Source organism: Schistocerca cancellata, chromosome 6 (genome assembly GCF_023864275.1).
Source record: "Schistocerca cancellata isolate TAMUIC-IGC-003103 chromosome 6, iqSchCanc2.1, whole genome shotgun sequence".
Lineage (NCBI taxonomy): Eukaryota > Metazoa > Arthropoda > Insecta > Orthoptera > Acrididae > Schistocerca > Schistocerca cancellata.
The window spans coordinates 197,916,016-197,934,776 of NC_064631.1; the positions used below are offsets into that span (position 1 = coordinate 197,916,016).

The 18,761-nt window shown below is 39.9% G+C and overlaps 1 protein-coding gene across 1 annotated transcript in view; it reads left to right on the forward strand.

Annotated features, from left to right (window-relative positions):
* LOC126191029 (prolactin regulatory element-binding protein) overlaps window positions 1-18,761 on the forward strand; it is a 132,544-nt gene that overhangs the window by 100,018 nt on the left and 13,765 nt on the right. Inside the window, exons 5-6 of the mRNA XM_049931733.1 lie at window positions 3,967-4,085; window positions 12,900-13,143. Of these exons, the coding sequence (XP_049787690.1) occupies window positions 3,967-4,085; window positions 12,900-13,143 (363 nt within the window). The remainder of the gene's footprint in view (window positions 1-3,966; window positions 4,086-12,899; window positions 13,144-18,761) is intronic.

The window sequence follows — 18,761 nt, forward strand, 5'->3', positions numbered from 1 at the left end:
TCCAATCACTTATGAATGAGAGAGAAACTGAAATTGAGGGTAACAAAGGAAGACTGGAATTGCTTAACTCTGTTTTCAAATGTTCCTTTACAAAGGAAACACAGGAGTAATGCCCCAGTTTGATTCTTGTATCATTGCAAAGATGAGTGAAATAGATATTAGTGTCAGTAACCCTGAAGAGCAGCTGAAATTGTTAAAACTGAACATAGCTCAAGGGCCTGAAAGAATACCTACTGGATTCTACACTGAATTTGTGGCGGAATTCACCCATCTTTTAACTATAACATACCAAAGATCCTTTGAACAAAAAAAGTGCCCAGTGGTTGAAGAAAGCACAAGTCACACCCATCTACAAGCAGGGCAGCAGAGATGGTTCATAAAACTGTGCCTTGACATCCATTCATTGTAGTCTAATGAGTTATTTAGGGATAAAGGAGATGACTCACCGAAAGGCAGAAGCACTTCGTAGTTGACAGGTACACAAACAGAAGGTACATAGCTTTGCTTTGTTAGCTTTTGGAATGAAACTCCTTTATCAAGCTTGTAGGAGAAACAAACAAACACACACACACACACACACACACACACACACACACACACTCACACACACACACATGCATATTCACATGCCTGTATCCCTACATTGTGCTCAGTGTTTGTGTTTGTGTGCATGTTTCTCTTACAAGCCTGAGAAAGGAATTTCATTCCAAAAGCTAACAAAGCAAAGCTCTGTACCTTCTGTTTGTGTACCTGTCAACTACGCAGTGCTTCTGCCTTTCGGTGAGTCATCTTGTTTATTCCTAAATAATTCGTTATTCTCAACTAGAATGTTCCATATACTATTATTCATTGTAGACTCTTAGAACATTTTCTGAGCTCAGATGCGATGAGGTATCTCAAGCAGAATGACCTCTCCCATACCAGCCTACATGAATTCCAAAAATATTGATCATGTTACACCCAACTTGCACTTTTCTTACATGACATCTTGGAACGGATCTGGGCAGTCAGATTAGATGCAACATGCAGTATTTCTTGACTTCTTAAAAATATTTGAGTCAGTACCACACATATACTTATTATTGAAAGTACGATCATATTGGTTTATGAAGGGACATTTGTGACTAAATTGAGGTTTCTTTGTGGAGAAGTCACAGTATGTTGTCTTGGATGGAGAGACATTGACAGATGTAGGAGTAACTTCAGGTGTGCCAAGAGAAGTATGTTGGTACTCTTAATATGTTCATGTTGTATATTAATGACCTTGCAGACAATATTAATAATAACCCCAGACAATTTACAGATGATACATTTATCTATAATGAAGTACTGTCTGAGCAAAACTGCACAAATGTAGGGTCAGATCTTGATAAGATTTCAGAGTGGTGCAAGAATTGGTAACTCACTTTAAATATTCAGGAATGCAAAAAGTGCGTTACACAAAATTGGAAAATGTAGTATCTTATGACAACAATATCAATGAATCACAGTTGGAATTGTTCAATTCATGCAAATAGCTGGGTGTAACAACTTGTAGCAATATAAATGGAATGGTCACATAAGCGCAGTTGTAGGTAAAGAAGGTGCAGATTGCACTTCATTGGTAGGATAGTAGGGAAATACAATCAGTCTACAAAGCAATTTGCATAGAAAACACTTGTGTGACCCATCGTAGGAAATTACTGAAGTGCGTGAACCCATATCAAGTAGGACTAACGGGGTATGTTGAACTGGTACATGAAGGGCAGTGTGAATGGTGACGGGTTTATTTGTCCCATGAGAGTGTGTCACAAAGATGCTGGAAGGACTGAACTGGCAGATACTTGAAGGTAGAAGTGGACTATCCCGTATAAGCCTATTTATAAAGGTTCTAGACATGTATGTAAGCATGTACTACAACCCCCACACATCGCTTCCATAGCTTCACGAAGACATGAGCAGACTAATTACAGGAAGCACAGAGGTGTTTAAGTGATTATTCTTTCTGAGCTCCATATGTAAACTGAATGGAAAAAAATTGTAGTAACTGAACAAATAAGATGTTTGTTCCCTCTGCCCTGCCCTTCACAGTGATTTGGGGTGCATAAGTGTCATGTAGATGTTCTTTGGTGTATTTTTCATACTACTGCAATAATAATAAGTTTGAGCATGCAAGGATCTGCCAGAATGAGTTTTACTTCTACATGTAGAAAAATGGTTACAAAACTACTAAACATGATCCTCTTTCTGAGTTAACATTGCAGAAATACGTTGCCAGAAAAAAATTAGTACACACTTGTAGCGGCCTCCAACTAACTCAAGACTTATTATTGAAACGGTGCATATGGAGTGCATGAAATGATGACATTTACAGATTAATAACACAAGTGGTTCTGAGGCACCAGGCATCGACCCATGCTGTAATGCTCACATTAGTACTTGATGTAGCCTCCTCGGGTGGCAATGAAGGCACTGTTTCCAGCATCCAGTCAATCATACAGATGGTGGATACTATCCTGGACTATGTTGTTCCACAACAGCTCGACCTGTTCATGTAGGTCTGTAAGAGTTCTTGGTTGACGAGTCACACAAAGCACTTCTCATCCCATCACATCCTACACATGGTCGATTGGAAACCAGTCTGGAGATTGTGCTGACCAGGGAAGTTGCTGCAACTCTTGCAGAACACATTGAGTTTAACGGGCAGTTTATGGGCAAGCATTATCCTTTTGAACAACACATCACCTTCCTATAACAGCAAAAGAATGGGTCTAACAACATTCTGAACTTACTGAATGCAGACCATCAGGCCTGGGGTGGGTGGATAAATGCACTGTACGAGCCACCATCCACTAGGTTTATGTCATACACACAAATGACCATCACTTGCATGCAGGCAGAATCTGCTTTCATTGCCAAAGATGAATGTGTGCCATTCTGTCTTACAAGAGATTCTCTGCAGCACCAGTCGGGGCGTACAGGTTGATGCTGCAGCATGAATGGAAGATGTACTAGAGGTATGCCTATCTGTCATCCCACTGGTAATAACCAGTTTGCAACAGTTCGTGTTGACACATCTGGACTCATAAGCCCTCTTTTCTGTGCTGTGGTAGCTGTGCAATCTGACACTGGTGCCCTTACAAAATGAGAATCCTGGTGGTCATCTTTGCTGCATGGATGTTCAGAACCTTGTGTATAGGTGTGAGAATGTTCACGTGGCCACCGATGCCAGAGTTGTTGCGTAAATGACACAGCATGTTGAACTTTTGTGGTAATTCTGCTAAAGAACCATCCCACCACTTGGAAGGTCACGGTTTGACCCCTTTCAAACTTGCTCAGTTGGCTGTAGAAAGAACAATTACGTCTCCATGGTGGCTGCATGTTTGCTTCAAACATTTGCACCACACGAGCCTTCTGGCTGTGAGCATCCGCCCCAATAGCTGCATGATCAGCATGACAGAATACTATGCAAAGGGGCCCGGGTTCAATTCCCGTCTGGGTCAGAGATTTTTCTCGCTGAGGGACTGGTGCTGTGTTGTCATCATCATCATCATCATCATCCTGATTGATGTGCAAGTCACCGAAATGGCGTCAACTCAAAAGACTTGCACCAGGCCCTAGCCACATGACATTTCGTTTTGTTTCTGGCTGTGAGCAATCCCTATTAAAGGGTAACACTATGGCACTCTGGTAGCTATGCCACCAAGCTATCTTTTGGTGAACGACATTGAAACCATTATCAGTACATCTGCTCTGCCCTATGTGATACATGCCATCATCAGATCAAAATCGGCGTCATCTTTCCACATCACTCTCTCTCTCTCTCTCTCTCTCTCTCTCTCTCTCTCTCTCTCTCTCTCTCTCTCTCTCTCTGCCTCCCCTCTTTTCTTTCCAGTGTGTATACAGTATACCTACTAATGTTTTCATGTAATAATGTAAGAGTAACACTTTTTCTGACTCCTCTTGTGTTTCTCTTTCACTCTTTAGGTATTAAGTGTGTCGAAAGATGGACTTGCTGTAATTTGGAGTACACAGACAGGAAAGAAGCTGTCTGAACTAAAATGGAATGCACCAGAAAATGTCAAATATCTATACAAGAGATGCAGGTAATAACATTATTGTTTCCTTGTTGTGGCTTCATACTTTCTTGTGCTGTTTCAATGCTTACAAAATTGGTTCATTGTATACATTTGAGTAATTAATAGAGATGTGTACTGTGCTGGGGGGGGGGGGGGGAGGGGGGAGAGAGAGAGAGAGAGAGAGAGAGAGAGAGAGAGAGAGAGAGAGAGAGAGAGAGAGGAGAATGCACTGCTGTCACCTTAGCAAATGTCTTGTGATTAGGGTGTAGTGAGGTTTTGTACTGGCATGACTGGCATGACATGATTATGCTGTAGGGAAAATTCACAATACCATTGTTTTGTTTTTTATCATGACCACATCTTGAAAACCTGAAGTGTTTATTTCTAGTTTTTGATTTAGAATTTTTTGTTTGGAATGAAATAGTGGGCCTATTTTGAATCTCCATGAAATCATCTGCAGGAGTGTGGAAAACCACCCCAAAAATCGTGATCAGAGTATTGTTTTGTGTAGCTTATCAGTTTACCTCAAATAAACAAACAACCACAACAACAATGTGTGTTTCATAAAATCATGTATCTTCCAGAAATAAATACATTGTGATGGAATGCTTTATTAAGACACAGAATTTTTCACAGTTTTTCCCATTTTCAGTTAACTTTTTCTTGCGACATACTTGTGGTACACACGCTGCAGGATATTTTGCTTCTGTGAAGGTTCCAGTTTGATCAATCTGGATAAACTGTTAGTAATTAGATTCCATGAAAATGGAAACCATACACACACGGGAAAAAATTGTGTGAACACATGCCCCTCTCCCCATTGTCCATTCACCAGATTTAATGCAGCAACCCTCATGCAGCATTTCCAGCATTGTCAACTTAATTTCTTCTTCTCTATTGGTAGTATTTTTAAAATGCTTCATGTAGCAAATGCTGCTTAGTGTTCAGTCTGCATTGTTTGCTGTATCTTATTCAAAGTCCGGAAAAAAAAACAACCTGGCCTAACCTAGCACAAAATAACTATCACACATCTGGCCGTGTACACTTAGTTAAATTTCATTTGTAGACTTAAACAGTGACATGTGAAAAGCAAAATTTCTTTGGTTGTTGTTGTGGTCTTCAGTCCAGAGACTGGTTTGATGCAGCTCTCCATGCTACTCTATCCTGTACAAGCTTCTTCATCTCCCAGTACCTACTGCAACCTACATCCTTCTGAATCTGCTTAGTGTATTCATCTCTTGGTCTCCCTCTACGATTTTTACCCTCCACGCTGCCCTCCAATGCTAAATTTCTGATCCCTTGATGCCTCAGGACATGTCCTACTAACCGATCCCTTCTTCTAGTCAAGTTGTGCCACAATTTCTCTTCTCCCCAATTCTAGTCAATACCTCCTCATTATTCACCCCTTTCTGTAGAGGATTTTTAAGCCTTCCTTCTGCTTTTAGTTTCTCCAATTTTATGACTTTCGTTCCCATTGCTGCTGATTTCCATTTTCGGTTTTTTTACTGTTTCTTAAGTCGCGGACCGGGCACTAATGACCTTAGCAGTTTTGCGCCCTAAAACCAAAATCAAAACCAAAACCAAACCTCCTCATTAGTTATGTGATCTACCCATCTAATCTTCAGCATTCTTCTGTAGCATCACATTTCGAAAGCCTCTATTCTTTTCTTGTCCAAACTATTTATCGTCCATGTTTCACTTCCATATATGGTTACACTCCATACAAATACTTTCAGAAACGACTTCTTAACACTTAAATCTATACTCGATGTTAACAAATTTCTCTTCTTCAGAAACGCTGTCCTTGCCATTGCCAGTCTACATTTTATATCCTCTCTACTTTGAACATCATCAGTTATTTTGCTCCCCAATTAGCAAAACTCCTTCACTACTTTAAGTGTCTCATTTCCTAATCTAATTCCCTCAGCATCGCCCGACTTAATTCGACTACATTCCATTATCCTCATTTTGCTTTTGTTGTTGTTCATTTTATATCCTCCTTTCAAGACACTGTCAATTCCATTCAGCTGCTCTTCCAGGTCCTTTGCTGCCTCTGACAAAATTACAATGTCATCAGTGAATCTGAAAGTTTTTATTTCTTCTCCACAGATTTTAATACCTACTCCAAATATTTCTTTTGTTTCCATTACTGCTTGCTCAATATACAGGTTGAATAACATCGGAGTGAGGCTACAACCCTATCTCACTCCCTTCCCAACCACTGCCTCCCTTTCATGTCCCTCGACTCTTATAACTGCCTTCTGATTTCTGTACAAATTGTAAATAGCCTTTCGCTCACTGTATTTTACCCCTTCCACCTTCAGAATTCGAAAGAGGGTATTCCAGTCAACATTGTCAAAAGCTTTCTCTAAGTCTACAAATGCTATAAATGTAGGTTTGCCTTTCCGTAATCTATCTTGTAAGATAAGTCGTAGGGTCAGTATTGCCTCACGTGTTCCAATATTTTTACGGAATCCAAACTGATCCTCCCCAAGGTCGGCTTCTACCAGTTTTTCCATTTGTCTGTAAAGAATTCACATTAGTGTTTTGCAGCCGTGACTTATTAAACTGATACTTAAGTAATCTTCACATCTGTCAACACCTGCTGTCCTTGGGATTGGAAATATTATATTCTTCTTGAAGTCTGAGGGTATTTCATCTGTCTCGTACATCTTGCTCACCAGATGGTAGAGTATTGTCAGGACGGGCTCTCCCAAGGCTGTCACTAGTTCTAATGGAATGTTGTCTACTCTCGGGGCCTTGTTTCGACTTAGCTCTTTCAGTGCTCTGTCAAACTCTTCATGCAGTATCATATCTCCCATTTCATCTTCATCTACATCCTCTTCCATTTCCCCACCTTTCTGCTTTCCCCTCTTTGCTTAGAACTGGGTTTCCATCTGAGCTCTTGATATTCATGCAAGTGGTTCTCTTTTCTCCAAAGGTCTCTTTAATTTTCCTGTAGGCAGTATCTACCTTACCCCTAGTGATATATGCCTCTAGATCCTTACATCTGCCCTCTAGCCATCCCTGCTTAGCCATTTTGCACTTCCTGTCGATCTCATTTTTGAGACATTTGTATTCTTTTTTTCCTGCTTCGTTTACTGCATTTTTGTATTTTCTCCTTTCATCAATTAAATTCAATATTTCTTCTGTTACCCAAGGATTTCCCTTTTTAATTTTTCTAACCTATCTGCCCGATTAATGGATATGACATTCCACACTCTGATCCGTAGAACACCAGTTTTCTTTCTCCTGATAATGATGTCCTCTTGAGTAGTCCCCGCCCGGAGATCTGAATGGGGGACTATTTTACCTCTGGAATACTTTACCCAAGAGGACACCATCATCATTTAACCATACAGTAAAGCTGCATGCCCTAAGGAAAAATTACGGCTGTAGTTTCCCCTTGCTTTCAGCTGTTCGCAGTACCAGCACAGCAAGGCCATTTTGGTTAGTGTTACAAGGCCAGATCAGTCAATTATCCAGACTGTTGCCCCTGCAACTACTGGAAAGGCTGCTGGCCCTCTTTAGGAACCACACGTTTGTCTGGCCTCTCAACAGATACCCCTCCGTTGTGGTTGTACCTACAGTACGGCTATCTGTATCACTGAGGCACACAACCTCCCTACCAACGGCGAGGTCCATGGTTGGTATAAAAGGAAAATTCCATCGAGGAAACTAAAAAATTATGATTTATACCGATATTTGCTGGCCAGTACTTATCTGTGGGAGGCAACATGTGTAGTACTGCTAGTAGACACATAAAAGTGAAAGTAACATACTAACTTTTGGAAGTAACAGTTCCTTTGTCATTTTCTTCCCTTCTGGCATTTTACAAAATCTTAACTGTATGGTCCCCATGTTGGGTTCATACAGATGTTGTCAGTGTGTGGTTCCCCTTTGTACCTCGTTGGGGGCAACAACAGTGCAGGTATAAACGGTTTCAGTGATTACCAGTTGCAACATCTACCTACCTCAAGACAGGCCACTTACTTATGTTGATTGACCACATTAATCCAGAAACTACCCCTTCCTCCTTTTCTCATTCTTGGGACTTCAACACACACCATCCTGTGTGAGGGAGTACCACTTCATTTGGAAAGGGCCTTCTAATTGACCAGCTTCTCGCAGATCATGATCTGTGCCTCCTTAGTGATGGTTGTCCAACCCGCTTCAGTGCTGCCCTCAGCAGATTTTAGCTATTTATCTAACAGTCTCTTCCCCTAATCTTGTGGCTTCGTTACATGGGGTAATTACAGGGCAACCTTTGTGACAGTTACCAAGTTGTTCCCTTGCCACAGCCAGACAGGCTACCACATTGGGCACTTCACAGAGCCAACTAGCTCCACTTATGTTTCACTCCCCGTCAAGCTGAATTCTGTAATGCACTCTACACTGACTGGGAACTGCCTCAGGTTCTTGCCTCATCCTGCAACACTGCCCCAGCCACTGATTCACTGTTAGATGATCCAAGTGCTAAATGTTCCCCAAAGGCAACATCTCCTCAGGTTCTTCAATTGTCTTTGGCCTCACGGTGCCTTCTCTTCACAATGGTGAGATAGTGTAGCTGTCCAAATCCTTAAACCAAGAACCCAAAATCTCTTGACAGTTATCAGCTGATTAGCATGACCAACATACTCTGTACACTGTTTGAAAGGATGGTCACCTGATGGGGTTCTTGAATCTTGGGGCCCTTTGTCCCCCTATCAGTGTGGTTTCTGGGAGAGACAATCAATAGCCAACCATCTGGCTAGGTTGGAAACAGCAATCTGACAACCTTAGTTGAAAAAACCTTGTTGCAGTCTTTTTGGCCTTGCACAGGGTGTAAGACACCATTTGGCATTATCACATTTTATTCCTTCTACCATGTTTTATTTGTCAGTTTTTGTCCGACCAGTTGTTCCAGGTTAGAGTCAGCACTTCAATCAGCTCCCCACAGGTCAAAGAAAATGGCATCACAAAGGGCTGTGTGTTGAGCGTGAATCTCTTCTTTATCATCATCGTCCATGGGCCAGTGACCTTTTTTGGGGCTAACGGTAATCCCTGCATTGTGTGTTGACAATTTTTGCGTTTGGTACAGCTGAATGACAGCTCCAAGGTGCCACTGGCGGGCCCCTGCATGTGTTTTTTCCCACGGTTTCTAATTCTCTCCCTCAAAAATCTGGGTCATTCATTTCTGCCATCGTACCACATTCCATCCTGACCTGGAACTCTGATTAGGTACCCAGCACCTGGACATTGTAATACAGTCCCATTTTTGTGGGCCTCCTTTGTGATGAAAAGCTGACTTTGCTGCCCCATACCCATCACCTGAAGATTATCTGCATGCCAAAACTTAATGCTCTCTGCTTCCTTGCCCACGTCTTATAGTACAAATAGTGGTACTCTTATCCATTTGTACTGGGCACTACTTTTGTTCTGACTGAACTATGATTGTCAAATTCATGGCTTGGTGGCTTCTTCAGCATTGAACTGTTAAGCCCAGTCCACCATAGTGGCAAGCAACTGGCCACTGGTGCCTTTCAGACTAGTCCTGTAGACTGACACCTCACTGAAGTGGGGATCTCCCCTCTACAGATGCAACGGTACCAGCTCTTGGTCTTCTATACAATCGTCATTAAACACTTCCCTGACCATCCCACATATCCCTTTCTCTTTGCATACAAGAGGTGTGATCCTCCCGATACTCACCATCAAGTGGTGTTACCATTTGGAATGTGCCTCACTTCCCTCTTCCAAGATCTCCATCTCCTTTCCCTAGACTGTACTTCCCACCTTTTCTAATGCATTCCCCATTGGATGGTGCACAGGCCACAAATTAGGACCAATCTTTTCTGAGGTTCTAAAGGGTTGATTGCCCCCATGACCTTTCATCATCTGTTCCATCCAGTTCATCAAGATTTCCAGAGTGCTTCCATTCTTTACACAGACAGCTGTAAAATTGTATATCAGGTGGGATATGCTTTTTCATCTCCTGATAGTATGGAATGCCATTCACTTCTGGGAACTTGCAGTGATTAGTCAGAGCTGACAGCATCAACAGAGCCCTCCATTTTATTAAACAAGCCCTCTTTGACCATGTTTTAAAATGTAAGAACTTATTGAGCTATCTCGAGGCTATTGATGGATGCTATTCTTGCCACCCTTTTTTCTCCACTGGTCATGAACACCTCAGTGACCTTGTCGTACTGCCTGCTCAGTTGTCTTTCTGTGTGTCCCAAGTCATGTGGGTACCCCAGGAAATAAACTGGCTCATGATTTGGCTAGAGGAGCACTTACTCACACCCCATTCGCTTTGCCGATCTCAGGCATGGATTTGCGGGTGCACATGAGACCTTCGCTCACTCGGAAGTGGAACGACATCTGGTGGTCTACTTCCCCATCTAATAAACTCCACACAATTGAGAAAACTATTGCAGCATGGTAGTCTCCCTTTCGCTTCTCCCAGGAGAAATCCACAATCATATGTTGTCTCCACATCAGTTATGGCAGGTTAACCCATAGTTTTATTTTGTGTAATGAGCCATTCCCACATTGTGGTCGTGGACTCTTACAGGCAGTAGCTCATATTGTGGCAGAATGCCCCCTCCTTTTTACCCTCCACACTAAGTATGGAATTCAGGACACATTTCCCCTACTATTGGCAGATGATTCATGGGTTGTTGACCTTGTTCTTGGTTTTCTCATTAAAGTGGTTTTTATTCTCAGTTACAGTGTTTTAATCTACCTCCAGAGCAAGTACAGGGTGGTTGGGGATGTGGCATCTGCTGCTGCATACTAGGTCTGGGGGCTGCCTGACCCTACCTCCTTGACCAGGCTACTCTTTTATCCCTCTTCTACTCTGTTTTAATTGCCTTTAGATTCTCTTTGCCTCCTGTCTGCCACACCTCATTTACTATTCTAAGTGTTGCAGTCTGTTGAATAGTTTATGCACTTGACTGTAATGGATGAGAGGTGGGACAGCTGTGGATGGGATGTTTCCTGTTGCATGCAGAGCCCTGAAGATTCCCACCTATTGACTTTCCCTTCCATTATGTTTTTAGCTTGCTCAGTTTTACAGTTACAAATCTGCCAAATAGATCAGAAAACATTCTCGGTGGATGTTTCTACTTTGAGATGCACCATTCTTGGATCAAGGGACTGATGGCCTTGTTGTTTGGTCCCTTATCCTCCTCCTCCTCTCCCAATCAATCAATCAACCAACCTTTTTAACCTGTTGCTGCTCCCTGATGAAGGAACTATTAGTTGCAAAAATAAGATAGTCTGTCAGATTTACTGTTGTGACTGATTTTGCCAGTATAAATAGTGTTCTTGACTCCAAAAGTAAAAGATATCATTAATACCGATTTTCAAAGCATCATACAGTCAAAAGGATTTTTTGATATTTGCACCAACTGTAAGAAAACACACACTCGACTGTACAAATGACGATATGCCATAAGGTAAACACTTGCTCACATAATCATGTAAACATAAACAAATACACACTAGGGAAAATACACACACAATTTGACTCTGAACAGCATCAGTCAAATTGACTGTGTTCTTACAGTCCTCTGGCTTTGTATTTTGTGGCCCATTAAGTATATCTATTACTTGCACATAGCACTCATTTACAGTACTTTTTACTGGTGCTTCCAACAGTTTTCAATGTACTTCCTTCTTCCTCAGACTCGAAAATAAAATGCTTTGAGTGGGAACCAACCTTCCATATTTGTCTGCATTAAAAACAATACCCAAAATGTACCTACTAGAACTGTATACCCAATGGTGACACCTCCAGTAATCAACCCTAATGTCATTTGAAAATTAACAACTTTATACTAGCTCCAACAGGCTCTGTTATCATAATACCCCTAATAGAAACTGGGGCCACCCCACACTTCTCACAAATCATATTGAACAAGCTTTCCATGCCCTCTGAGGAATTCTCAGTTTTTGAAAAGTCCATGCCTCGCTGCCATGAGCCAAAACTGGTGATACATACTGATTGTAAAGTTTCCTTCTTAGACACTTTGTGTAAGATTGCTGCCCTTATTTGCTTCTATCCAATTTTCATATCTTGCCCATTAGATGAACTGATTGGTACTTAAGCAGTTTTAAATAATCAGATTGATGCCCCCAAGTTAAGCTTCTGCTCAAGTACTTTTTTTTCCCCAGAATACCTTAATGACAGCCAGCTAGCAAATAAGAAGTTTCGTTATTATTTTTACACATTACATTAGCAATCTACAGAGACTTCCACTTCTTCTTCTTCTTCTTCTTCTTCTTCTTCTTTCTCTTCTTCTCTTTCACAGTTATTGGTTCCTTAACTCAGTCCATTATTTGGAATTGACTTAATCCTTCTAGAAAATATGACCTAAAATTGTGACATGCGATTTATTTCAGTGATCTCGGCTAGGGTGGTTTGTGGAGGTACAGAAGAGATGTGGAGCAGAGAGTGGAATGGGTAGCCAGGGCAGGGATCTGTGCGAGTTGTGCTTGTATAAATGTGTGGTTGTGTTTTACTGAATCTGACGGAGGACATTTTCTGATAGTGTAGTCTACTTTTAAATGTTCCTCTCTGTAGCTCGAGGCCTCCTGTGTGTGGTGAGTAGTAATCTATCCTAATCATGTTGCTGTTATTTGATTTCTGATTTTCCAATTTTCCATATTTTGTTTGTTTGTGTGTGTGTGTGTGTGTGTGTGTGTGTGTGTGTGTGTACGCTCGCGCGCGCGCCTAATTAACTAGTATTTCTGATCCTGTCTTTGAGAGAATAATATGCTGAAAACATTGCCTATACTGTCTCTGTTGAGGACATCAGATAAAACACACACAACTTGTAATGTTGTAATTTTCAGGTTTGGAACAACTGAAGGAAACTCAAAAAATAGCTGTTTGTTTACTCTAAGCAATCCTTTTGGAAAAGCTGGAAAGCTAAAGTCATATCTTCAAAAGTGGGATCCAGCAGAGGCATCACTCAAAAAGTCGTTTGAATTTGATGAAAGTCTTTCTGCACTTAGTGTGTCAGATGATGGCAAATTTGTAGCAGTTGGAACTATGTTCTCTGGTAGTGTGCACATACATATTGCATTCAGTTTGCAGGTAAGAGAAAATTATAGCATACATACCTTGCTCTCAATCTGTGTGGAAGCATGTGTTTACTAACATTTTAGTCTCTTTTTTACTTCATACATAGTAACCAGCTTTTAATATTCTCCTTATGAATTTGGTTGGTCGCTTCCAGTTCATAAATTTTCATTTTTCTGTAGTTTTTATCTGTCTCCATGTGGCATTTTGGTTGTCAGTGTTGGTGCTGCCTCCATGCACACAACCTCCCCCCCCCCCCTCCCCCCCTTTTCTCACATTTGCCCATATTCCTATCCTCTTCTATTCCTGTTTAGTCCTGTCCCTACCCCTTGCTCCTTCTACATTTAACACATTGATACAGCCATCTCTACCTGTTACATTGTCAAAATTTAGCATGGAAAGATCTTTGAAATTTATTGTGCATGAACTTCCAGCCATGTGACATACATCTGAATTATGATAGTGAAAGAAATAATTTTTAAGGTATGTGATTGTGTTTTATACACCTGGAGAGTTTTTGTCATAGTATTCTACACTTCATATCCAGTTTAGATTATCAACTGTCATTATTCCCCATTGATCCAAGCTTCCCTTTATTCCATTTTATTTCCGCCAACGCAGACTCTTCGAGTAGTTGATGCAATAAACAATTATAAAAATCCTAGGCCTAATTTCACGTGTGCGAATCGTAAGTAAGCAGTGAATTAAACTTATAGGTAAACGTTTCCAGTTGGTATAAATATAAGTGTTGTTACATTAGTGGAAGTGTTAGAGATGTGTTAAAGAAGATTAAATGGGGTAAGAAGTTTATTTTTCTTCTCATGCCTATAGCACAGATTTTAGGCTTAATTTCACATGTGCATATCGTAAGTAAACAGTGACTTAAACTTATATGTAATCACCAATTTTTTTATTCAGTACTCTGTCAATTTATTTATATCTGCCTGAATAGTTTCTAGGGTCCTTTGTTTACGTTTTAGTCAGTACTTAAATCAGTTTATACGATTTCTGTTTTTACCATGAGTGAGAAGTGTTTGACATGCCGTAGGATCATTAGTTCCAGGGTGTGGTGTGATAGGTGCTGTAGTTTCTTTCATTGGGGCAAATGTAGTGGCGTGGGAAATGGGAACATAAATGAGGCTCACCAGTGGTATTGTAGGATCTGGAATAGAGACAGGAAAATACTGGAACCGGAAGGGAAAATTGCAGCTCTTCGAGCTGACTTAGACAAGGCAAGGCAGGATCTGGACAGGTTAAAGAGGGAGAAGGGTGAACAGAGGTGGGAAGTGGCAACAGGTAATAGGGGGAACAGGCAAAGGAGAGCATCAGACAGCTTTATCATAAATCTTGAAAATAGATTTGACCTGTTGCCTCAGTCTGAATCGGATGAGCCTCATGTAGCTGAAGCTGTAGAAAGGGCACAACAAACTTTCAAGGACTTGAAAAAGGTAGGTAAATTTGTAAAGAGAAAGAAAGTTTTGTTGTTAGGTAGCTCCCATGGTAGAGGTGTTGGCCAACTACTGCAGGAAAATCTAAGTCCAGAGTACCAGGTCACAAACTTTTTCAAGCCTAGTGCAGATCTGGGTCAGGTAACAGAGGATGTAGGTTCTTTATGCAAGGATTTCACAAAGGAGGAAGCCTTGGTTATAGTGGGTGGTCCGGGAAATAGCATTGACAGAGACTCTGGATATTCCATAGAGAGTGACCTGATGAAGATAGCATCAGCAACAAAGCATACGAGTGTGGGATTTGTGTCTGTGTTGGGACGCCATGATCGACCTCATTTGAACTCTTCCGTCGGGAGGGTGAACTTGGAGTTCGAGTGGCTGCTTAGGACGGATATAGGGTCCCATATTGGTTTGATTCCTGTGGATGCTATCAATAGGTGGGACTACACTAGGCATGGCCTTCTCCTCAATAGGAAAGGGAAGAGGAAACTGTCTGGATTGATTGCAGAAAATTTAAGGGGGGGACACTGTCACAAGTGGTAAAATACCAATGGTCAGAGGTGTCAGAGGGATGCCTTTTATAGGATAGGGAAGGGGAAAAGAAAACGAGTTTTAAGAGAGATTGGCAGACACACTCAGATTGAGAAAACACATGAAAAGGAGTCAGATTTTAGCATACAGCATCCATTTAAACAATGTTTAACAGAAAGTAATCAGAAACTGCCAGTTCACCTTCGCCAAAGCAGTTATAATCCCATTAGTATGCAGTATCAGTTTTCTTTATTACACCAGAACATTCCAGGACTCAGAAATAAAGTTGATGAACTACTCATTTGTATTGATGAAATGAATTCATCTAACCAAATTGACGTAATCTGTCTCTCTGAACATCAAGTGACCACTGGTGTAGATATGTTAGACATTTCAGGATTTAAGGTAGCTTCCTACTTCTGCAGAGTAGATATGGATGGAGGAGGTGTTGCCACATTTATTAAAAACTGCCATAAATTCAAGAATATTGACATTAATGAATTCTGTTTTGAGCAGCATCTAGAAGCATGTGCAACAGAGGTAGAGTTCCATAACAGGTCCTATATAATAGTAACTATTTATCGAACACCTGCAGGAAATTATAATCTATTCATAAATAATCTAGAAGCTCTTTTGGGTTATTTAACAGGAAGAAACAAAGAAATTTTGTTTGCTGGTGACTTTAATACAGATTTTCTAATGCAATCTTCCAGTAAACATTTACTGCAATTAGTAAATCCTCAAGGACAGCCTTTGATAACATTTCTATAGACAAATCAAAGGAACAAAACCATATCATAAAACCTGTAATAAATGGACTATCAGATCAGGACATGCAGCTCCTTGTTTTGACGTAAATTCTAAGCAGATTATCAAGACTGCTAAATCTAGTACAGGAGAGTAGTCAATCAGCCAAAAATTGAGTGTTTTCTAAAACTGCTCAAAGATATGGACTGGAAAGATATTTATAGTGCTCATGACATGAATGAAAAATATAGCACATTCATGAACAATGTCAGTACCATGTTTGAAAATGTTTTCCTCTAAAAGCTACTCAAATTAAACACAAGTCTATAATTAAACCACGGATTACACAAGGGATAAAGATTTCCTGTAAGACAAAAAGGAAAATGTATCTGTCAACCAAGAATAGCTCCAATACTGATGATTTAGCTAAATACAAGGAATACTGTAAAATATTTGAAAAATGCACTACGAGAAGAAGATAGCAATGTCAGGGAACAAAATAAAAACAATATGGGATATAGTGAAAGGGAGACTGGTAGAACCAGAAAGGAACAGGAGCAAATAGCATTAAGGGTAGATGACACACTAGTAACCGATGGGCATTGTGTGGCAAATCTATTTAACAAATACTTTATATCCATTACTGATAGAATGGGATTGCCAGGATCAGTAAATGATGCCTTTGAATATCTGAAAGTAGCCTTTACAAATAGCTTCAGGTACATGAATTGTCACTCACTTCACCAAAAGAAATAACTTCCACAATAAAATCTTTAAAAACAAAGCATTCTAGTGGTTGCAATGAAATATCAGCAAAGCTAATTAAGGCATGTTCTTGTGAGTTTAGTACAATTCTAAGTTACTTGTGTAACCAGTCAATTATAACCGAGACATTTACTGACTGGCTAAAATATGCAGATGTTAAGCCTCTATTCAAGAAAGGGGATAAAGAGATACCATCAAACTACAGACCGATTTCACTTTTGCCAGCATTCTCAAAAATTTTAGAAAAAGTAATGTGCAGGCAGCTTCTCAACCATCTGACCACAAAAAAAAAATATTATTAAAAACACAGTTTGGATTTCTGAAGGGTTCTGATATCGAGAAGGCTATTTACACCTACAGGGAAAATGTACTTAATTCATTAAATAACAAATTACAAGCAGCAGGTATTTTCTGTGATTTGTCAAAGTCATTTGATTGTGTGAACCACAACAGCCTTTTAAATAAATTAGAATTCTATAGTGTCATAGGTAGTGCTGCAAAAGGGTTGAAGTCATACCTCGCTAACAGGAAACAAAGGCTGTTAGTGCAAGGGACTAGTGAATTAAGTCATTGGTCATCATCAGAATGGGAAGAAATTACATGTGGTGTCCCACAAGGATCCATCTTAGGGCCATTGCTTTTTCTTATGTACATTAATGATCTCTCATCAGTTACACTGCCAGAAGCAGAGTTTGTTTTGTTTGCAGATGACACAAGTATTGCAATAAATAGTATGTCGAGTGTAGTTCTAGAAAGATCTGCTAATTATATTTTCATGGATATTAATAAATGGTTTAAAGCCAACTCACTGACATTAAACTTCGAAAAGACTCACTATATGCAATTCAGAACCTGTAAGAGGCTTCCACCCAGCATATGCATAAAGTATGAAGAAGAGCAGATAGAAGAGGTTAACAGTCCTAAATTCCTGGGATTGTTGTTGTTGTGGTCTTCAGTCCTGAGACTGGTTTGATGCAGCTCTCCATGCTGCTCTATCCTATGCAAGCTTCTTCATCTCCCAGTACTTACAACTTGATAATAAATTCAGTTGGGAGGAGCACACCACAGAACTGCAGAAACGCCTTAACAAGTTTGTATTTGCTATTTGAGTGTTAGCTGACATAGGTGACATAAAAATGAAAAAACTTGCATAACTTTGCCTACTTTCATTCCATAATGTCATATCGTATAATATTTTGGAGTAACCTTTCAAGTCAAACAAAAGTTTTCAGAGTCCAAAAGCATGTAATACGTATTATTTGTGGAGTAAATTCAAGGATGTCTTGTAGAAACCTCTTCAAAGAACAGGGTATACTATGCCCTAACTACTGCCTCTCAGTATATTTACTCCTTAATGAAATTTGTCCTAAATAATATCTCTTTTTACAACAAAGCACTTACTTTAGTTAAAATAGGGGTCCACTACTCAGGAACACTCATCTTCAATAATTTGCCAGCAAACATAAAAAATTTAGTTACAAATAAAGATCAGTTTAAAAGGAGCCTGAAAGACTTACTAGTGGCCAATTCCTTCTACTCCATTGATGAATTTTTTAATAGAAACAAATGATGTATTGTATATATTCATACTATTAGTATTGTTATTTCAGCTATTAAAAAAAAATTATTTACATGTTCCACATCCACGAGGATCTCCTCAGCACGGATGTATGGAACGAAAAACTAATCTAATCTAATCTATCCTGCAGCTGCCCTACAGCAGCCATACCAACTGTGATAGAATGGCGTATTGTTTACAATGGAATATCATAATTTGATTTGCATTTAATACTGGTTACACATTCATTAATGGAGACTGGATAAACTATTAAAGTTCTGTTGTAAATTAAAGTTAAAACTAAATCTGATCCAAAACTTAATCCAGTCCAGTGTTGCATCACCCAACATCTACCTTTCGCAAAATTGTGAAGCGGTCCTAGCATGTGTGTGCTATGTCATGAATATTACATAACCTAACAAGTTTTTAATTATTAGATGTGATTACACTAACAATGTCATTCTCTTTGTCTGTGCCATTTAAAAAAATAAAAAAAATTGAAAAAAACCTCTAACATAATGTTCTCTATATGGAACACTGTGTGTTGTAACCAGTGTATTTACATATGCTAGTTTTATCTCGTG